General features: G+C 36.8%; 1 protein-coding gene across 2 annotated transcripts in view; it reads left to right on the forward strand.

The window, feature by feature from the left end:
- Window positions 1-1238: 1238 nt before the first annotated feature.
- Window positions 1239-23353, forward strand: part of SCaMC (Short Calcium-binding Mitochondrial Carrier) — a 112373-nt gene continuing 90258 nt past the window's right edge. Inside the window, exons 1-2 of one of the 2 annotated variants that reach the window (XM_074178923.1) lie at window positions 1239-1596; window positions 14519-14642. In XM_074178923.1, coding sequence (XP_074035024.1) covers window positions 1402-1596; window positions 14519-14642 — 319 coding nt within the window. In that variant the 5' untranslated portion in view covers window positions 1239-1401. Of the gene's footprint in view, window positions 1597-9008; window positions 9159-14518; window positions 14643-23353 lie in introns of those variants that run through there. The other variant, XM_074178924.1, reaches the window with a different exon arrangement.

The following is a 23353-nucleotide window of genomic DNA, read 5'->3' on the forward strand; positions in this document are numbered from 1 at the left end:
TTTTGCATCCATTCGCGCAAGTAGAAGCCTGTCTAGTCATTGAGCATATAATTTTATATTTTATTTCAATGATTTTAGAGTTCTGACCGCAGAGAAATGATAATTCACTGTTCTGGGTCATAGATTAGGTACTATCACAGAATTTCTTAGAGAAGAGGCACTCAGCAAGAAACAGAAACCAGAACATTTTGAGAATGTCATCAAGCTGTTAGTGAACGTAAATAAGGTGAAATGAAGGCATTTTGAAATGTTGGTTCGACAACCTGCCGAGATGAGATCGTGATGATTTTTCAACAGCAATAAATTTATATGTCAGATATAGATAGTTTTGAACAATTTGAATTAACCGTTAAAAATGACATTGAAAACTTTGACATATTTGTGTTTTATTGGCATCCAGTTTGACTTTTTTCCGTCAAAAGTCATCAGCTATCTCTGCTTGTTGTATTGTAATCGAGCAGAGAGTGCAAATAACTTCAGGCGAGAACGACAGATTTGCATAGACATGGCAATATGGACTGACCGTTACATCACTTCCACATACTGAGGATCATACGAAGTTTTGGAAATGATCAGTAATATGGGTTACATACTTGCATACGTCATAGGTACCGAATTTTTTTATGGAATCGGCCGATACTTGATAAAAATGCATAACGTATTCAAAAAACACTCAACACTTTCTAGTGAAAATCTCGCAATGAAGCGTTTTTTTGTTTTAACGGTTTATTCAATACAGCTATAACAGAGAATTGAAATTTTCATAATGAAAGTATGCAACACGTAAAACATCATGACGTCGAATCTGATATTCAAATGTATGAGTGAGGTAATGCCTTTTTCAGTTGTTGGAGTCAGTGTTCTATATCCAACGGTCAGTCTATTTATGACGTCTTCTCAGATTTGTAATAAGATTAATGCAGACAAAACACACATAATAGAGGTCACAGAATCTTGACTCCTCAACATCAATGTGATACCACATGAATTATTCTATGGTACTGTATGAGGCACATAACAGATAGAGGTTCGATATTTTCACTCACTATTCAATTCTTTGAATCTCACTTGCACCTTCGAAACCGGCATCGCTGTTAATAAATTACATCTGCACTGGTGAAGGTCACTGAAATCAAATCGGCTTACATGATCAGTGTGTTTGTTCTGATTGTTACATCTTCTGTCACTGTGTTCTCAGTGTTCTTCAAACATTCTGCAGATGGCGCTCAATGGCCAAATGTGAATAATTCCACACAACTGTCAAACTATTCAACTTGACTTTCAATTTGATTTCAGTCGCATTGCGGTGTTCTAAAAATTTGTGATACTCCAATATTTACATGTAATTTCCGTGAATATAAGTAACACTAAGTGGAGTGTTCTCGTGTCGTTCAATTTACGATGCCAAATAAAGGCGTAGAAGACCACAATTACCCAAATCACCCTCCTCACTATCTGCATGAGTTGCCTCAAGAAGATGAGGAACGTCTGGGAAAGCTATTCGCTCGTCTTGATAAGAATGAAAACGGTAGAATTGATATTCATGATTTGTCTAGAGCTCTCAGAGAACATGGGGTTCACCATGGGTATGCTGAGGTGAGTTTTCATTTCATTCTATTTCTAACAATTTTCAAACCAGGCCAAGTTCATGGCCATCTATCACTTTCCCTGACATAAAATTTCGCACCTGGACCTTCAAATTTTGAAAAAAAATCAAAACATCAATATCCACTATCATCATTTCTGGTTTCAATTCGAATTGGTGTTATCAAACCAATTTATGAAAATGATAAAATTTTAAATTACAGACCTCTCAAGTACTTTGATGTTTACTTCCACAAAAATTTTTGAAAAAAATTTGAAATAAATTCGAAATTACTTGAATGAGATTTGGAAATTGAGTATATACACACCGAAACTCCAACACTCTGTCATAGTTGAATCAATCAAGTTGGGAGCATGAGGAGTTGATTTTAACAGTTTAGATCAACTTCTGATGACTCCAGCATGGTTGCTGTCTGTTGAGTAGGAGAAATGTATTCATCTACCATTCAGAAATCAGTTTGGATTCATTAAATACAAATCAACTGCTTGAATAATTTTATCAATAAACCCTTCGATTTGAACACGTCAACACTCATTTACTTAGTTCTATAGAAAGTTGTCTACTTAGTCAGTAAAAAAATATAGGAACTCTTCACTGGCTTTTGTGGGATACTGTCATTCAAAGTAATCAATAATATGTGCAATAATATGTATTCAGTAATATAAAGCAGTATATAATGAGTATTTTTCCAGTAAAACAATATGTGACTGAAATCATTTCAAACACAAAATTTAAAAAAATCAAAAATTTTAAAGATTACATTGGGACTGAAGAGATTTAAAAACAATCAATACTGGAAACCTGCAGCCAATTTTAAACTGACATTGAATTATCATTAATATTGCATTAAGAATTCCGATCCCATTGCATGCAATATAATTGAGAAATATTTGTGCATGTGTATGTGTATCCACTTTGACATATGAAATGAATGCACAATTTTTGATATTAATTCAAATCTCAGAGTACTCAAATATTGTTTTTTGGAATATTGAAAATTTTTGGTGGATACAAACAACAATGTTAGTATCATTCAAATATTGACACATGATTATTCTGAAATGTGCGCAGATGAATAAGCAAAAACTTGACATTGAGAAGTTGAAAGTTGACCTACTCTGAATATAATGTTAAATTCATTCATGGTGCATGAAATGAAATGTGTGAAAGCAAAATCTTGACTTTTTAATGATAATGTTAATGCTAATGGTAATTTAGGCTGCATGTTTCCACTCTAACAGAATTTAGGATTAAATCATACTGATTGAAATGAGTACTTAAAAACTAATCAATATTGAGTATTTCATTATTTAAAAACTAAATAACATGACTGAATGCACTTGAAAATGCAATATTATATCTCAAATATATATGGATTAATTACTAAATTATCTCAAAATTATTAGGAATAATTTGATGAAAGATATAAAAGTGAGAAATGAAGTACTTACAGGTCTGATAATAGTATGTATGAGGTTGTTTCAAAAGTTTTGCCCGTTTTTTTGAATCTACTCAAAACTGTAATATAGAATAGAATAGTGTGTATTTGCAGCTACAAGTAGCAGATAAGCACAAGGATGTTCCATTGAAGTTGACACTTGTTAGTGGTTCAGATAAAAATGTATTATCTATACAGACACACTCACACTTGTTCACAAACATAGATATACGTATATACGTATACACTAAAACATGGAATCTCACAATGTATTAAGTATCAATTAAGACATTTTTATTTTTTTACCAAAACTTTTATTATAATAATATATATATGCTTGATATAAATTGATACAAATAATAGTAAAAATGTATTATCCATACAAAGGGGTTTATATACATAGATACATACCTAGACACTTGTTCACAACATAAATTAGTAAAAATTTTATATATATATATATATATATATATATATATATATATATATATATATATATATATATATATATATATATATATATATATATATATTTAATGATGCAACTAATTTTCCTTTATTTTCAGTATTTTAATGTATGTATGTATGTCACAAAAAGGATTTGAAGCTTCATAACTCCTATTTATTAAATGCGAGCACTTTTGACAGCTAGTCATGCTATCATCTTCAAGGCTCTACTCAAACTGAACGTGTCATCCTCTTGTTTGTCCTTTTATGCAGTCAGAACGCCTTAGTGCAGGTACCGCAGGTACTTTAGGTAAATTTGCCTGTGTTTGGGTTACATCAGGTAATATTCTTTGTGTTGGATCTTCTCTAGGTTTACTGTTTCTAGGAGTGTGTTTTGTTTTGTGTAGTATATTGAATGTTAGGTCTTGTTGTGTTTTGATTTATATTTGTTCCTCGATGAGTGAATTATGACTGTTAAATTTATAGATGTTTAAGTTTTCCCGGATGTCCATACGGTTTACTATATTGACTTGTATTATGAGTTTTATGTTCTCTGGTGGGGGAAGTTATGTTTGTTTTGTATGGCGTGTGTTGCGAGGTTTAATTTATATATTATTGGGTTTATGTATGCCTTTTTGTGCTCGTCGTACCTTTGGATCAGTTTTTTCTTGGTTTGGCTGATATAGAATTTGTTGCAGTCCGAGTATTATATGCTGTACACCCCATTTAGATTTTTGTCTTCTTCTTTTTCATAGCTGTTTATTTTTTGTTTTATTTTCGTTTTTGGCTTGTATATGATGTTGATGTTCAAGGGTTTGAAGATGTTTGTTGGTTTTTTGGTTTGGTGACCTACGTACGTAAATGCTGTCCATTGTTGTGTTGTTTTATATGTTAGAGTAGCTTGATCCTTGTTCTGTATTTTTTGTTTGTAGATAAATTAGAAAAAAGAATCAAACAAAAAATACAGAACACGGATTAAGCTACTGCAACATATAAAACAACACAAAGATGAACAGTATTTACGTACGTAGGTCACCAAACCAAAAAACTAACAAACATCTTCAAACCCTTGAACATCAACATCACATACAAGCCAAACACGAAAATAATACAAAAAATAAACAGCTATGAAAAAGAAGAACACAAAAACCTAAACGGGGTGTACAGCATACAATGCTCAGACTGCAACAAATTCTATATCGGCCAAACCAAGAAAAAAACTGATCCAAAGGTACGACGAGAACAAAAAGACATACATAAACCCAATTACATAAACCCAATAATAATATATAAATCAAATCTCGCAACACACGCCATACAAAACAAACATTACTTCCCCACACCAGAGAACATAAAACTCATAAAGCAAGTCAATAAAGGAAACCGTATGGACATCTGGAAAACTTGAACATCCATAAATTTAACAGTCATAATTCACTTATCGAGGAACAAATATAAATCAAAACACAAAACCTAACATTCAATATACTACACAAAACAAAACACACTCCTAGAAACAGTAAACTTAGAGAAGATCCAACACAAAGAATATTACCTGATGTAACCTAAATACAGGCAAATTTACCAAAAGTACCTGCAGTACCTGCAGGTACTAAGGCGTTCTGACCGCATAAAACGACAAACAAGAGGATGACACGTTGAGTTTGAGTTGAGGCTTGAAGATGATAGCACGATCAGCTGTCGAAAGCGCTTGCATATAATAAATAGGAGTTATAAAGCTTCGAATTTTTTTGTGACATACATACATTTATATATATATTCATTCTTCAAATGTGTATTGATTGTGTTGAGGTATTTTTCATGAGGTTTTTCAATTTCTTTTTGGATGAGTAAATATCTCAGTGAATACGATTTGATCTAATTAAGCGCCATTCGAATCAGTTTACTTTTTCCAACGTAACACAAGTCTAATAATTTTGTCAGCACGAAAATTGAGTGGTCGAGATTCGATGAAGTCGAAGAACGTCGTTTTGCCAGGTCCTGATTGGCGATGGTTTTACCGGTTGGAAAGTGATCGAAGTGCTTGAAAAGATGGTAGTCGATTGGCGAGAGGTCTGGGGAGTATGGTGGGTGAGGCAAAACTTTGAAGCTCAATTTGTTCAATTTTCGCACGGTGAGTTGTGAAACGTGCGGACTAGCGTTGTAGTGGAGCAGGATCGGACTTCTTCTGTTGACCAGTGCCGGCTGCTGCTGACGCAGTGTTTGGTACATTTTGCCTTAGTTTTAATTTCAACAATACGTTTTGCCAGTTGAATGGAAAAGTCTCCAGTTGGTTCTTAGGGAAAATATTTAAACCATATTCATTTTCTGTTTGCCTTAATTAGCACAATTCCTCAGATCATGATACTTATTCTTTCAATAGGTGAAATTATTCAATTTGAATTGAAAATGTCATACTCTGAATTTCCATCAATATTTCATTTTCCATTTGACTTTCAGAACAATCTTCATAATGCTATTACAAAAACTGTTTACTTTTTTCAAATTGATTCCCATTTACATTATGGAATTAGCTTCTGGGGAAATTTTGCCCAATTTCTTTTCAACACAATATTCTCCTTTCAAAACAGGCCCATCAGATATTTATGCAAGGCTAGTTACAGGGATTCATACTGTCGTTTATTTGTGGAACAGAAGAATCTGACCTTGGCAAGTCTTTTAGTCACACCTTATAATCCCGAGGCTGGACAGAAATGCTCACCTCAATCTATAGCAGTTGCTGGGGATGAACAGAAATGTCCACACCAATCTACCACTTAGAATGAGGCTGGACAGAGCAGATCACCTCGTGATATAATACAAAGACCCAGGCGTAAGCGCATTTGCGGCGCCGAGGCCAAAAGGAGAAAGAGAGCGATAGAGGCAGTAGTGGCAGCAACTATAAGTGCACCCTCATCCTACCCCACTCCACCTCCAACAGTAAGGGCATTTTCTGCGGCGGGCGCCACGATCTCCGCCTTGAATAAAAGCAAGGAACCGGCTGCCCCTGCAGGAAAGCGCCCTTACTTGAGCACCTCCACGGAGGAAATCCCAAGAAGGTTGAAGAAGCCGACAGTAATGTCGCTGCACCTTCCAAAACCTTAATGGAGGCCACCCTGAGACACCTCAAGGTGTGTTCGACGACCTCTCGAAAGCCTTCGATACAGTTAGTCACCAAAAGTTACTTAATAAATTGATTAGAGGAAACGCTTCAGTACAATAAACTTACTCTCAACTTAAATAAGAGCTGTTATCTACCATTCTGTTCCTATTCATCAGGATTGCCACATTTGGGAGATATTGATGTTGGTCTAGATTCAAAAATTCAGATGGGACCTTCAAATGAAGCATCTGTCGAATAAAATACGAGGAATACTTCCAAAATTCAAATATTTGAAAGCATTTTTAGATTCTAAACACCTTGAAACAGTTTATTTCGCATTGGCACAATCACAATTGACATATGGAATTTTGGGATAGGGTGGTGTGAGAGAGAAGATCAACCTATTACAGAAATGGATTTTTAAAATAATTTTTGAAAAAAATATTAGCTATTCTTCTGAAAGTCTGTATAAAGAAACACAAATAATGGATGCTCGTCAACTTTTCTGTCAAAAAATTCTTGCATTTTTAAAAAAAGGAAAAATAATAATAAAGTATCATAAGCATACTCACAATATGAGAAGAAATGATGAACTGTTTTTTCCTCGAAGTGAAAAAACATGGGGAATGTTCCTCAATTTGTGTTATTACAGCAAATGCAAGTTTGAACAAAATAAAGTTGAGTTTAATTCATGAGTTTTTCAAATTCACTTCGAAAAGTATTCAAATTGATGTTTCAAATGTTGAGTTTTAATTTTTAAAGGGATTTGTTTCTAATTCACATATTGGCAACAGCGCCTATATCAATTTGAAATAATTTATACGTACCTAGATATTCTACTTAAAAAAAGGAAAATTATCTTTATAAATCAACAATTAAGGCAAATAAGTCACATAAACAACAGTTGTTTTGTTATTTATTTATATAGAGGAAGATAGGTTACGTGCACAAAATGTTATATGTCACAGAATGTCTCGGAACTCGGAACATAAGTCAACAGAACAGCACGCCTCTGAAATATGTCGTCTTTGTTTGTCTCATACAGGTAACAGATTCATTGTCCTTTATTAGCTATAACCGATGTTGCCAAATGGTGAAATAGAAACGAATCCCTTTAAATGTTGAATGCCTTATTTCATTCCTCTTTTTCAAGTATTCAAATAATTTTTTAAAGAAAAAGGTTGAAATGTAAGTTTAAAATGCGTTGTTTTAGAGATCTTTTATGAAAACTTACTTGATTTTCGTCAGGGGGAACATTCCCCATTGGTAGCAAATTGCCAAAAACGACTCTCCTCGATAGCCAGCCAGATTCCTGGCCATAGTGGCCTGGAAGGCAATGAGGTTGCTGACTCCCTTCTTTAGACTTCGAGCAGAATTTTCCAGGATTGGCTCAGTCCAAGGCGTTTATTCACCCTTCGAAGCTTGATACCAAACAGTTGTTGGACTACAGTAGGGATGAACTAAGATGTCTAACAGGCCTTCTTACAGGTCACTGTCGTCTGAATAATCATATGCAGAGACTCGGACTGTCGGAAGACAGTGTGTGTCGCCTCTGTTTGGAAAATGATGAAAAAGCAGAGCACATACTTTGTGTCTGCCCCGCTGGGGCAGTACAGGGTAGTTTTTTGTTTATGTTTTTATTATTTTAAGATTATAGTATAGATAGATATGTTGAGTTAATATGAAATATGTGTATTTGGAAATTTAATGGATACTGTATTATTTTTGGGAAATAAAAATAAAAAAGGGTCCTTTGCCCTGATGATTCGTGCTCCCGCGTCGTCGACGTTCTTCGTCGATGAGGGGGTGAGTTAGGAGGAGTAGAGGATCCCTTGACAGTGGTATCGCTGGATAGAGGGAAGATGCTCAGTTGAAAGGCCTTCGGCGAGGGCAATGAGGGCGACGGCAATTTTCATGACCTGCTGGGGACCGAATCAGATTTTTAGAGTTCAGCAGAGTCGTACTCTAACCATCTGACCTGAAAGACTACTCACCATACAAACTAATCGGCTTCGTTATGAAGCCGGGTTTATTTGGTCTAGTGTGAATAGGTGTGAGCCACAATAAACCCTTGCGGGTTGTGGTGGAGGGTCGAATATACCTACTCACTTTGGACATAACCTAACCTAACAATTATCGAATGTCAATGTCAACATTTCGAATGTTTTTGAGCACTTAATTCCATTTATTACATAAAATTTCTTCGATAAATTCCTCTCATTAACAAATTGTTAGTGTTAGTAAAAATATTATAGATGAACCCTCTTCCTGTTCCATTTAAAATTATGTCAAGCAAAGGTTTAATTGCTCGAAATACATTCGTTTCCGAAATATAATTTTCTCATGCTCCTCGTAATTCTTGAACCTTGGACATAGTTTTGTTTTAACTCGAATTTCTAACAGTTTATTTTTAGAAATTTGTGCGCCGGGAAAGAGCTTAAGCGCTACGCGAAGATTTGGCATTGTATTGTAACAAACTCACGTTTTTTTACTCGTGTCAAATGCCTGACCTAAGTGAAAATACGAATATTTGTTTCGACGATGGATATTGTGTCTCAGCCAAGGTATTTTTCGAAATATTTCATTGATATTTTCATTTTTGGTCCCAACCATATTTTATAACAGTCCAAAGTTCTAGATTAATTGATTAACCGATATAGTTTACATCACTTTTGACAGATCGTAATTCACGTGTCTATTATCATTACTTTCTGAGACTGATTATTTCATAAACACGGTGAATTCTGACACTTATGATTTTTTTATGAAACGCAGGTCTGGGAAAAAAGTTTCTAAATTTTACATTTTCTTGACATACACAGTTAAATTGAAAAACCACCTGCAGACATTATTTCCGATTTTGTTACTACATACAACTTACCTTTTGTATTGCAAAATTTGAAAAAATTACTGGTTATCGTTTTTGAAAGATCTATTTCGTAAACAATATGTCTACGAGCGTCATAGAATTTTAACATGTTTTTGTTATGCATGAGCAGATTCTTGACCTGCGAACCGTCGATTTCTTATCAGACTTCAGGAAATTATGTAAAGAGAATATATACATACATGAGGAAACTTGAAAATAAGCCCTATTATTATTTCCTTCTCGATCAGCATTTAAGAAAGTCACATTTCATTCACTGTTGTATTTTACCTATTTTAAATAAAACTACACTTGATGTTCTGACCACATTTAAATCATGTTAGCGAAACTCTACCATTTGGATTTCACTTCCAAAGGAAGAAAGACAGCAATTGAGTTGGAAATAAACTCTTACAAAGATGTGAAGAGAGAGCATTTATACAACTTACTATCAGATACAGGCTGGAAGAAACCGTTATTAGGTTGAAAAGAGAAATGAATGCATATGGTGCATACTTTGGTGATGACACTGTATACTTATAAATGCGAAAAATGCGAAAGTCGCTCACTTCATTTTTGTTTCTCCGTCCTAGGAAGCTAAAATTTGCTATATAGGTGATTCTTGGGTCTTAGATGCATACTAAGAAAGGATTTTCGAATATTCCCATTGGGAACAGTGGGAATATTCCCACTGTTTTTCCGTACCGATATATTTTCGGAGGCTGAAATTTTGTATGTAGTTTTTTTTATGTGATAGATGTGCATTAAAAAATCATTTTTAAATATTCCAACTGGAGAGCTAGCCGCGGGAGAAAAAAAGCGTTCATATAATGAAGTTACTTTTTCATAACTGTTTCTTCGAACCGCCATATTTTTGGAGGCTGAAATTTTGTATGTTAGGTTAGGTCCAAATTGAGTAGGCCTATTCGACCCTCCCCCGCAACCCGCAAGGGTTTATTGTGGCTCACACTTATTCACACTCGACCAAATAAACCCAGCTTCGTAACGAAGCCGCTAATTTGTATGGTGAGTGGTCTTTCGGGTCAGATGATAAGAATACGGCTCTGCTGAACTCTAAAGACCTGATTCGGTCCTCAGCGTAGTGGGATAATCAAGTTTCAAGATTCCCACCTTGATACTCACGATAACCTTCCCATATGAGGGTTTTTGCACGTCAGCTACACCTGACGTTTCCTAACCTGCTCATGGGGGGTTTGTTCCCCCACCTGAGACAGATTCTGCGTACGCCGCTCAAGAATTTGGCGAAAGGCGGTTTCATAAGGTACCCGGCTCTTGAGGAGACGACTCAGTCGTTTCGTTGCTGCACCACCAAACCTTTTTTTTGTAAAGTTCAGTTGTTGGATCAGGAGTTGGGGAGTTGAGAAGCTCTCGCTCCTGAACTAAATTTACAGGGAGGTCAGTTGGAGTCGTAAACTCGACATCCATCTCCTCTGTAGACTCGCTCCTGAACTAAATTGACAGGGAGGTCCGTTGGAGTCGTAAACTCGACATCCATCTCCTCTGTCGTCTCGCTCGTGAACTAAATTTACTTTACAGGGAGGTCAGTTGGAGTCGTGAACTCGACATCCATCTCCTCTGTAGACTCGCTCCTGAACAAAATTTACAATGAGGTCCGTTGGAGTCGTAAACTCGACATCCATCTCCTCTGTCGTCTCGCTCGTGAACTAAATTTACAGAGAGGTCAGTTGGAGTCGTGAACTCGACATCCATCTCCTCTGTAGACTCGCTCCTGAATTAAATTTACAGGTAGGTCAGTTGGAGTCGTAAACTCGACAACCATCTCCTCTGTAGACTCGCTCCTGTACTAAATTGACAGAAAGGTCCGTTGGAGTCGTAAATTCGACATCCATCTCGTTTGTAGACTCGCTCCTGAATTAAATTTACAGGTAGGTCAGATGGAGTCGTAAGCTCGACATCCATCTCCTCTGTAGACTCGCTCCTGAACTAAATTTACAGGGAGGTCAGTTGGAGTCGTAAACTCGACATCCATCTCCTCTGTAGTCTCGCTCGTGAACTAAATTTACAGGGAGGTCAGTTGGAACCACAAGTGGTTCTGTTATTTTCGTATCCAACGGGGCTACGTGGAAGCAGGCATCCCATGGCCGGTTTGCTCAACCCCCACATCCCAAGCCAATGCACTCGCCGAAAACAGCATGCACAGTGATCCAGGCAGTGAAAGATGAACAAGGACAGCCAACCCGCCATTTTTTTTTTGGTATATAGGTGCTTCTTAGGTCTTCGATGCGTACTAAGAAAGGATTTTCGAATATTCCCACAGGGGGACCTGTGGGAAATTTTGTATGTTAGGTTAGGTTAGGTCCAAATTGAGTAGGCCTATTCGACCCTCCCCCGCAACCCGCAAGGGTTTATTGTGGCTCACACTTATTCACACTCGACCAAATAAACCCAGCTTCGTAACGAAGCCGCTAATTTGTATGGTGAGTGGTCTTTCGGGTCAGATGATAAGAATACGGCTCTGCTGAACTCTAAAGACCTGATTCGGTCCTCAGCGTAGTGGGATAATCAAGTTTCAAGATTCCCACCTTGATACCCACGATAACCTTCCCATATGAGGGTTTTTGCACGTCAGCTACACCTGACGTTTCCTAACCTGCTCATGGGGGTTTGTTCCCCCACCTGAGACAGATTCTGCGTACGCTGCTCAAGAATTTGGCGAAAGGCGGTTTTATAAGGTACCCGGCTCTTGAGGAGACGACTCAGTCGTTTCCTTGCTGCGCCATCAAACCTTTTTTTGTAAGGTTCAGTTGTTGGATCAGGAGTTGGGGAGTTGAGAAGCTCTCGCTCGTGAACTAAATTTACAGGGAGGTCAGTTGGAGTCGTGAACTCGACATCCATCTCCTCTGTAGACTCGCTCCTGAACAAAATTTACAGGGAGGTCATTTGGAGTCGTAAACTCGACATCCATCTCCTCTGTCGTCTCGCTCGTGAACTAAATTTACAGGGAGGTCAGTTGGAGTCGTGAACTCGACATCCATCTCCTCTGTAGACTCGCTCCTGAACAAAATTTACAGAGAGGTCATTTGGAGTCGTAAACTCGACATCCATCTCCTCTGTCGTCTCGCTCGTGAACTAAATTTACAGGGAGGTCAGTTGGAGTCGTGAACTCGACATCCATCTCCTCTGTAGACTCGCTCCTGATCTAAGTTTACAGGAAGTTCAGTCGGAGTCGTAAGCTCGACATCCATCTCCTCTATAGACTCAGTGTCAGAAAGAATTTTTAAGTTCACTCTGTCCATAAAAGTCCCACGAGTAGCTAGGAAAAGAAGGTCGATCACAGCAGAGCCCTGCATTACCGTGACAAGGCGATGCTACGACGCGAGGGCGCCTGGTATCTCGAAGTTTCCGTAGAGACAGCTGATAGGCTCAGTGTCATTCATCCTCAAGGCACGGATACACACACCTTAGGATTGACCCATCGTTGGGATGCCATTCAGTTATGGAATAACAGAACCACAAGTGATTCTGTCATTCCCGTATCCAACGGGGCTACGTGGAAGCAGGTATCCCATGGCCGGTTTGCTCAACCCCACATCCCAAGCCAATGCATTCGCCGAAAACAGCATGCATAGTGGTTCAGGCAGTGAAAGATGAACAAGGACAGCCAACCCGCCATTTTTTTTTGGTATATAGGCGCTTCTTAGGTCTTCGATGCGTACTAAGAAAGGATTTTCGAATATTCCCACAGGGGGACCCTCCATGGGGTTAAAAGGGGCGCGTTTACATATAAATATTACCTTTTCATCACTGTTTTTCCGTACCGCTATATTTTAGGGAGCTGAAATTTTGTATGTAGGTTTGTTTAACGTGGTAGATGTGCAATAAAAAAGGATTTTTAAATATTCCAACTGGGGAACCAGCCGCGGGAGAAAAAGAGCGTTCATAAAATAAAGTTACTTTTTCATCACTGTTTCTCCGAACCGCCAAATTTTTGGAGGCCGAAAATTTCTATGTAGGTTTGTTTTATATTGTAGACTAGTTGTTGCCCGCGGCTTCGCCCGCGTAGAATTTGGTAGTTGTAGTACTAATTAGTACTATGTTGCTGTATCGCTGCTGTTCCAATGTTTTGTCAGAATCAGAATCAAAGAAATTAGGCGTGCGCAGCGTTATAGAACAGTGCTTTCAAAAAATTGTTCTACAGCGCCATCTAGTGTCAAGTTACAGAAAAATTGATAGCCTAAAAACCTTCTCTATAAAAAATTACTTATACATGTTAAGTTTCATCACGATCGGTTGAGCGATGTAGAAGTTTATCACTTACCAACCAACCAACCAACCAACCAACCCACCAAAAAATATCCATTTTTATATATTAGATATGCAATAAGGAAGGATTTTTAAAAATTCCAACTGGGGAGCCAGCCGCGGGAGAAAAATGCGCGTTCATAAAACAAAATTATCTTTTCATTACTATAGGTGAATTTATATTTAGTATCAGAATTGCATCCGTGCGGAGCCGAGACGGATGGCTTGTCGCCTATATTGAAATCAGGACTTAGTTTGAAATTTCGATTATACTATATTTTGTATTATGTTTTTTTTTATATTTCGGATACTTTCGTGGCAAATATAATTAAATTATGTTGTTATTTATGGACTCCGAGACACTTTGTATTCCAAAAGACTCACAAGATAATAGTCACATTTTTCAAAGACCTTTTCGAAATATCCACTGTCTGAGGTGAAGTGAATTTTTGAGTTTTAAGAACGGAAAGGGATTTCTTTCCGAAACCTTAACCATCTAAAGAAAGTGAAATTGAGGTCGGTTGAGTGCCCAAAAAACAGCAAGTAACATTGACTTCTCCACAAAAAAGGCTTCCAAAGTATATTAACAGTCGGGTCACAAAATGAACAAAAATAACTGATCATTTCTTGAATATTGACATTTTGAAAAAAAATGAAACACAAATGTCTTTTGGCAAATCAAATCTACCTCTTGAAAATGAAACGAAAATATAATCTTTCAACTCTTATTCCGCTTTCACTTTTTTTTTCAACGAAGAACTTTCTTTGTTTCAGAAGTTTCTCAAAAGTACTAAGAGCAAGAGTGGGGAACTATCCTTGGCTGACTTTATTTACTATGTCAGAGAGCACGAGAAAAATTTGAGGCTGCATTTCACTCATCTTGACAAAAATAAAGATGGTAAGTTGGCTCGAATTGTATTGACTAACGTGACTTCCTTCCAAAAAATAAATATATAAGTACTTTTTGATCATTCTCATATTAATTTCAATTTAAGAGCCACCGGTATACAACTGTTTCAGCCTATTGGGCATCGTCAGTACCGGGTAGGCGGTCCTCGATTGAAGACAAAATGACGACGTAATCCATCTTGAGTTTATTCAGGTTGAAGCCTGGCTCCCTTCCCCTTTTAACTGGTGTTTGTCAGAAAGACAAACGGGTCATGACTGGTGTTTGATGGTGGCATGAAAGTCCTCAGACATCCATACCGCCCTTCGCTGTATACCCCTACCTGGCTGGGGTGAGATGGATGAAGATATTATTCATCTGTTAACGGAGGACATAGGGGCCTCATTCGACAGAGTGTCGGGGCCTTCTATATCGGGAGGGGTCGTCTACAGCGTAATCTATAGCTTCCCTGACTAAAGGATTTTCGTGAGTTTCGGCGTAATCTAAAACTCGCCGGTTCCTCGACTGGATGGACTGCTAAATGGAAGGCAGCTTCAAATCTCTGCGGATGGCTTCATTCCGCACGAACCACGGAGCATTCACAATCATCCGTAGAATTTTATTTTGTAGAGTCTCCAAGATGGAGATGTTAGTCGGAGCCGCTTGTCCCCAAACGCCTGAAGCATACATGACGACAGACTTGAACATCATGTTATAGATCGTAATTTTATTCTTTAGGCTTAACTTGGAATTTCTATTTATCAAAGGGTACAGGCTTGCCACCCGACCCTGGATTTTTGCCTTCACGCTTAACAGATGCGGGTTCCAGGTGAGCCTACGATCTATAAGAAGACCTAGGTACTTGACCCGCGCTTGCCAATCAATCTCCCTTCCAGAGATTCTCACTTTCATGGCCGGAGAAGCTATCGTTCTTCCCATGGTTATTGCCTGAGTTTTTTCCGGATTCACTCGGATCTTCCACTCGAGGTACCAGCGCTCGAGGTCGTCCAATGCACGTTGCATATAGACGATCCCGAGCTCCCGACCCATGGAAGATGAGAGGAGAGCCGTGTCATCGGCGTAGAGAGATACCTTCACATGCTCGGACCTCGGAAGGTCGCTGGTATAAAGAGAATAGAGCATGGAAGAGAGCACGGCCCCCTATGGCACTCCAGCGAGGATCTCTCTGTTGTCAGACAGAGAGCCCTCTACTCTAACCTGAAATGTTCTGTCTTTCAGGAAAGACCCAAAGATCTTCAAGAGAAAAACCAAGAAAGTACTTGATAAAAATAGCTGCTTAAACGTAAGCGAAACATAAGTGGAACCACCTATTGGTGTGACACCCAAGTCAACTTGCCAAGTTTTTATGTCAGTGTGGGTGGTTTGACCAATCAACCGACAACTGCGGTAGCAGAAATTTGGGAAGCTAATCTGAAATGCCATCGGAAAACGAATCCACATGTTTCTAGAAATGATATGAAATCTAGATTTCATGATATGAAATCTAGATTTCATGATATGAAATCTAGATTTCATTAGAAGAGAATAGAATATGATTTTATTTCCTGGAGACAGTACATGCTGTATGGAAAAAGCAAACAAAAGTTTTAATACAAAATGCATATACCAGCAACAAACGATTGGCAAATACCTCATAAACACATTAAAACAATTATAATTAACAGATAATTAAAAGCAAATAGGTACTTCAAGAGGAAAAAGAACCCCTCAGAAGTGATGCTTTTAAGGAGTGAAAGTAATTTTGCACTCGAAAATCTTTTGTTATCTGGAATTGAATTGAAGCCTTAAAGTTTGGGGCATTTTGAGTTATTCTAAGTTTTGTTAACGGTACAATAAAGTTATTTTACACGCTTTATATTAGCTTCATCTGTATGTATGTATGTTTGTTGGTATGTATCTATGTTTGTATATATGTATGTATGCTTGTATGTATGTTTGTTTGCTTGTAACTACCAAGCTTGGGATCTGTATTGACATAATTATCGACATTATTATTATTTGATCTATTCGCGGGCAGATGGCGCTATACGTAACCTCCTTGATAGGTTGTTCAAAAGAAAATCAAAATAAAAAATGGATTTTAAGGATTTAAGAAGAAGTGTTAGCGAAATTTTGTACTAGAGATGAAATATTTAGATATTTGAATATTTTCAATTACCCGTTATTTAATACATAAAAAAGTTTTAAACGAAACGAAGGATAAATTTTAAAATTTAAATCGATTATTTGAAAGCAAACCAGAATATGGATTTCAACAAAGAAAACGTTATCGTAAAATATACACCTAAAAAAATTCAGTTAGTTAAATATTTCAAAAAATCAAAAAATTAGAATTAAGGTGCTTGACATTGCATATCAAATCAACAGATTGATTTGAAAAATAAATACAGTTTGAAAAACTAGAAAACATGCTTTTATAGCATATGAAACTGAAAAGTAAAAAATAAATATAGTTAAAAAAAACAAACAGGCTTTTAAAGAACATCGAACTAAAAAGTTAAAAATAATGATAATTTAAAAAAACTAAAAAACACGCTTTTGAAGAACATCCAATAAAAAGTTGAAAATATTTTTTTTTAAATAAGCGTTAAACAATAACGATCGAAAAATAATGTATTATTGTGAAAAAAGCGTGGGCGCTAGATATACAAAAAAAATGGCACAAAACGCCCACGCTTTTTTCACAATAATACTAGTATTTTTCGATCGTTATTGTTTTGCGCTTATTTAAAAAATATTTTTAACTTTTTAGCTCGATGTTCTTTGAAAGCGTGTTTTTTAGTTTTTTAAAACTATATTTATTATGTCTAGTGTTATACTCATGTTTAGAATCAATCTGGGTGATTGTGTAAATGTACACAATTCTAAAATATAAAGTGAGGGTTAATACTTCCAGGTCTTTGAATGCGTTTCTGCAGGAGGTTCAAGAGCTCAAACCTAACCCTGAACGAATTATATATTTTTGTGCTATAAAAACACAAAACGTTTTTTTTTGAGGACAAAACACGAGCACTACAGGAAAATCCTTGAGGCGCTCTAAGAGCGGTGCCTGTGCGAAAGTAGTGATTCACATTGGATTTCAATCGCTGGAGATTAAATCCGTTTGGAAAAACGTTCTCAGGAAGTTTATTCCACATAAACACAGGGTTCCAAATGAAAGAGTTCTTGAACAGTGAAGTTCGAGGTGTACTGAGTTGAACCTCAAAACGATGAGAAGCCAGTCTGCCGCGTATTTCTGATATGTACCGCTCATGGTGGAATCAAATGTGCCAAGTCACTTGAACACTTTCCTTGACAGTATCTATAGAAGAAATGAATCTCCAACCTTACTTCGATGTTCCAGACTATCAAGGCTGCAAGTGATGTTCGCGTCTCCAATCAGGTGGATGGATCTTTTCTGGATGGAAATCAGCAGCTTCAGGGTATGCTTAGAGGCGGAGCTCCATACATGAGAACAGTAATCCAAAGAAGGTCTGATCTGAGCTTTATAAAGCATCAAAAGTTGCTGAGTGTGTACAGTTTTCTGGTTCGGAGCAGCGTTCCAAGCTTTTGAGAAGCAGCCTTTGCAATTCCAGCGACATGATTGTGCCAAGACATATTAGTCCGGCCGTACACGGACCACATATTTGCAGTTGAGGCAACCACAACATTGTGGCCACGTTAACTGCACTTCGCGGTTGACCCAACCACATTTTTGTGATCGATTTGCGGTCATATAAACCACACTTGCAGTTGAGGCAACTGACATCAAAAATTGAATGCTGTGAGACCAATATGAGAAAAAGTACACGACGGTGTACGCGGTTGGGTACAACTGCAAGTTTGTGGTTAGTGTACGGCGGATGCCGCGATGACATCTCGGCGAAGATCAGCAGCAAGTTGACTGCAGACGCCCGTTTTGACTTTTGTGAACGCCCGTGTACGTCTAGTACTGTATTTCTTATGGGCGGCTTGAGTTCGCAGGAACGCGACTGCAAATGTGTGGTCGATCCTGTACTTAGTGTCTATTTTAACCCACAACAAACTTATTGAAGCAGAAAGCGGAATTGTCTGACCTGATATTATTATATCCGGTTCGGAATATTTATCTTCTTGGAGAAAACCGATGCCTGGGTTTTGTGAACCTGGTTGTTTTCACACCAATTCGAAATCACTTCTAGATCCTCATTAAGATATGCAACCTCCTGCTGCCGGTGAAGATGTGCTGCAATCGGTGTCCTGGAATCCAAACGGAATGACGAAACAAGTGTGCTGTCGTCAGCAAAGCAGTGTATTGGATTCTTGGATGAAGTTGCCGTTCCCTAAAAGGTCACACCATATCGTAATCTACTTTCTACCTCTGCATAATACAGCTGCAGAAACTGATCAGGATTCAAAATTTCTTTTATAATCCTAAATTGATAGGCAACTGTGCGAAGCATGGAAACAAGATCTTCGCAGTATATTAGTCTTATTCTTGTGATGTATTGGGTCATTCACAGGATTCAAATTTTCATATGAAATATCCTCTTCAGTAATTTAGAAATGTTTGCGAGGATTGAATTGAATGAAGTTTTCCACTCCTCGAATCGTTGAAAATTTTCCAATGTATGTACTCGAATTACCTCCTACATAATTTAAAACCGTCGTTAATAGACAGATAAAGCTGGTGCATTGCAGGAAATTCCGGAAATGGCCAGTTAACATTTGTCGCCAATTGCCAGCCTTCTTTTGACTCATATTTAATTCATGTTGGCGTTTGCGGAATTTGACATTACCTTGAAATAACTCTGACCTCTCCAAGAATAATGAGTTTGTTTGACAATATTAGGTTGCTTAGTTTTGGATATCCCGAATATAATTTAGAGATAGGTACTCTACTTGATGCTTCCTGAAATAATGATCAATTTCCTTGCAATTGAAAATGCAATTGAACATATTAATGCCTGACAATTTATTCTCAAATATGTATACATATTCAGGATGTGGCACCCCATACTACACGTTCCCTGTAAACCAAACCAATATGTTTTTCAAAGAATGTATCCATTTCATTATATGTATAGTAATTAAGGCTGCAGAAGATATTTTTTTTGAGGTCTACGCGATTACTCAAAAAAGTGTGACATATCAAAGTTGTGTTTTTTAAATAAAACACCATGTATTTCGTTACACTTTTGGATAGGTCAGAAAAAAATAATATGATTTAATAAAAGATACTATGTACCTTACCATAACCGTTCTTGAGTTATTGGAAACTAAATAACATGGAAATGTATGGAAATTATCCCTTCGAATTTTTACCAAACGTAAAACAGGTTTTGGACTATTGATTTCGATAAAACCCGTTTCTCAATGTTATACAGAATGTTTAAAAAAGCATTGTCACTTTTTATAATTTAGGATATTTCAAATAGAATACCCTGTATTTTGTTGGTCTGAACAATATAAAATTCAATTATCTTTCATTTTATTTTGGGGTTCCCAATATCTAACCTAAATAGTTTCTCAGATATTGATTTTTTCAATTAGTAGTTCCGATTTCAATGCATTATTTGAATCAAGATAGCTTTGAAACGACATTCATTTGATTTTCTCACAGAATTTTCATTGACAGTCACTGACTTCACTTCATCGAAAATATTTAATGTTCACTAAAATGAAGTTATCATTTATATTCATATTCTGAGTGTGATTCATAAATCATTCTATTAATTTTTTTTTATTATTCAACTGAAACAACAACAAAATATGAAACACAAATATATTGAATTCAAAGTAGGTCTCGAAATGTGATCAACCTTTTGTTAACATAGACGTTCATCATCCTGCACTTTCTATTTCATTGTCGTACTCCTTATATTAATGACTTTGCTATTGATACAACAGATGATATTAAGCAATTTAATTTTCGCAAAGCAAACTTTCCAGCTATGTATGAACTGATCAGAACAACCGAATGGTGTGACGTTTCTGAATGTACTGACATCGACCCGGCATGTGATTTATTATATAAAAAATTACACAGCATCTTCTTTCAAACAGTTCCACTGAGAACATTTAAAACACTTAAATTTCCCCCATGGTTCGACGCAGATGTTATCAGCCATATAAAGTGAAAGGAATTAGCATATAAAAACTAAAAGAAATATAAAACAGCATTTTATCAAAATCAATTCTCGGATCTGAGAAAAACTGTCAAAACTAAAATAAAAGCAGCATATAGTCAATTTACAAACTTAGCTGAAAATAATATTTTATCTGACAGCTCGGCTTTCTGGTCTTTCATACACAGTAAAAAAGGTCATTCGCGTATACAAGTTATAATGAAACTTGATGAAGAGGTATTTGATAAGCCTGGGGATATTGTCAATGGATTCGCCAAGTATTTCAGAAGTGTATACTTGGTTTCGGACGAGAATATGCTTCGTGAAAATTCTCATGAATCTGATTTAGATACATTGAACATCCCTGCCTTCTCTAAAATCGATATTATTACTGCTTCAAAAAAATTAAGAAATAAACTCACCTCAGGCGTTGACAATGTTCCTAGTCTTGTGATAAAGGACTGTATCGACGTTCTCTCTATACCTCTAATAGGCATATTCAACTTGACTTTATCGACTTGTGCCTTCCCTGAGCAGTGGAAAACGGCTCGAATTTGTCCGATATTAAAAAAAGGCGACTCTAGCGATATCACAAACTACAGGGCAATTTCAATTTTTGTAAACTATTCGAGATATGTGTGCAAAATGTTATGTACTCCCATATTCAAAAAGTTATTTCTCCTACTCAGCATGGTTTCGTACAACAAAGAGCATGTATAACAAATCTTGCATGTTTAAATCAATATGTCTGTACGTACCTGGACTAGCAAAAACAAGTCGATGTTGTTTATTTAGACTTTCAAAAAGCCTTCGATCAAATAGACCATTACGTTCTTCTCAGCAAATTTACATAATTGGGACTCTCTAACCAACTGCTTACTCTAACGACTACAAAAAAACATCAATGGAGAGCGTGCAAAGGAAGTTCCTAAAATACTTATGTATAAAAGTTGATGGTCAATACCCCACGAGGGGCATCGATCATAACATATTGTTGACACGATATGATATGACTTCCTTGGAAAATAGGAGAGTTATCCTTGGTATAAAATTCCTGCATAAATTACTAAACAACAATATTGACAGTACGGTTCTTTTACCCGAGATCAATTTCTTAGTACCAAGAAGTGAAGGTCTATTGCGAAGCATCACGCACAAATATTATGCTACGATCACCATTCAATTTTATGCAGTAGCTTCAATAAAATCGGCTCTCTGAACGCTTTGGTATCTTGTATCCACAATCACTTTTAATAATACTATAAATAACTTTTGTGTCAGTACTGTTAAATTGCATGATTTTTAACTTTTTGTATTATATACTCAATTTTTCATTCCTCTTTTGAAATTCTACTTATACGAATATTTTATATATACTTTGCTTTAGCATTTACTTTTATACATTTCTATATTCCATTATAATATTTTATTCCATATATTCTCTGTAATAATAGCATTTCCTGTAACTGGGTACTCCTGTTTTAAATAAATCGCTTTTGCTTTTTTTTTCTCGAAATGACGACCGTGCTGTTGAATACAAAGATCCATCCTCTCTATGAAACACTGCTTAACATTTAATAACATTTGAGGCGTCAATCTGAAAATCATCCCTTATACTCTCCTTCATATTTTCCAGTGTGGTTGGAGGGGTATCGTAAACCTCATTCTTCAAGTATCCCTCTAGGGCAAGTCAAATCTGGTGATATCGCTTGCCAATTTTGTGGTCCTCTCCTACCAATCCATTTATTCGGAAAACACATAATCAAAAACTGTCCGACACTGAATTTTAAATGTGCCGACCTGAGCTTTATCCAGTTGTAACGATATCCGTTGTGGCACGTTCTCCAGAAGCTCAAGCAGATCATCTTGTAAAAATGTTTGACCATTCAAGCTTCCATCAGAAAAGTATGGTCCTACAACTTGTGTACCAATAATTCCTCTCCAGACGTTATAGGACCATCTATTCTGATGATCCAGGTTGCGAAAAAAATGAAGATTCACATCACTATAATAATGGAAGTATGGAAGTTCACTTAACCTTTGTTATGAAGAATAGATTTATCAGAAAATAAAATGAAATCCAAAAAATGTTCATCGTCACCTAACTTGTCCAGAACCCATGCCGCTGTCCAATATGAAATACCTTGAAGATTTTATTGATTATAACTTGAAATGGATACATCACATGAATTAAATGATCAGGAAACCTCAATTTTGGCTTGACTATTTCGAAGTCCTCCGGGATATACTAGACGAAAAGTCGTTTAAACGGTATATAGGGTCTTCCAACAGGAACTTCCGAACTGACAATTGATAACATCTGTCAAATTGTCATTCATCGACGGATATAGCATAGCATTCAACAAAACGTGTAAATAATAAAATTGTTTAATCAACATGAGGCAACGTACCGCGCGCGTCGCCCATTTTACGGTCGCATAATCGTCCTACCGAGAGAACTATTGGCAATTTGGTGGATAAATTTCAGTCCACTGGTTCAGTAAACGACCGGCCAACACTCGTACGTCGACGAAATGCAAAATCTGCCGAAAACATCACCGCTGTCTGTGAGAGGCAAGAGAATCCGGGGAAGTCGATTTCGCGTCGCTTACAAAA

The sequence above is a fragment of the Leptinotarsa decemlineata genome, unplaced genomic scaffold, assembly GCF_025532065.1.
Source record: "Leptinotarsa decemlineata unplaced genomic scaffold, Ldec_3_MD MMD2_tig00004307_RagTag_RagTag, whole genome shotgun sequence".
Lineage (NCBI taxonomy): Eukaryota > Metazoa > Arthropoda > Insecta > Coleoptera > Chrysomelidae > Leptinotarsa > Leptinotarsa decemlineata.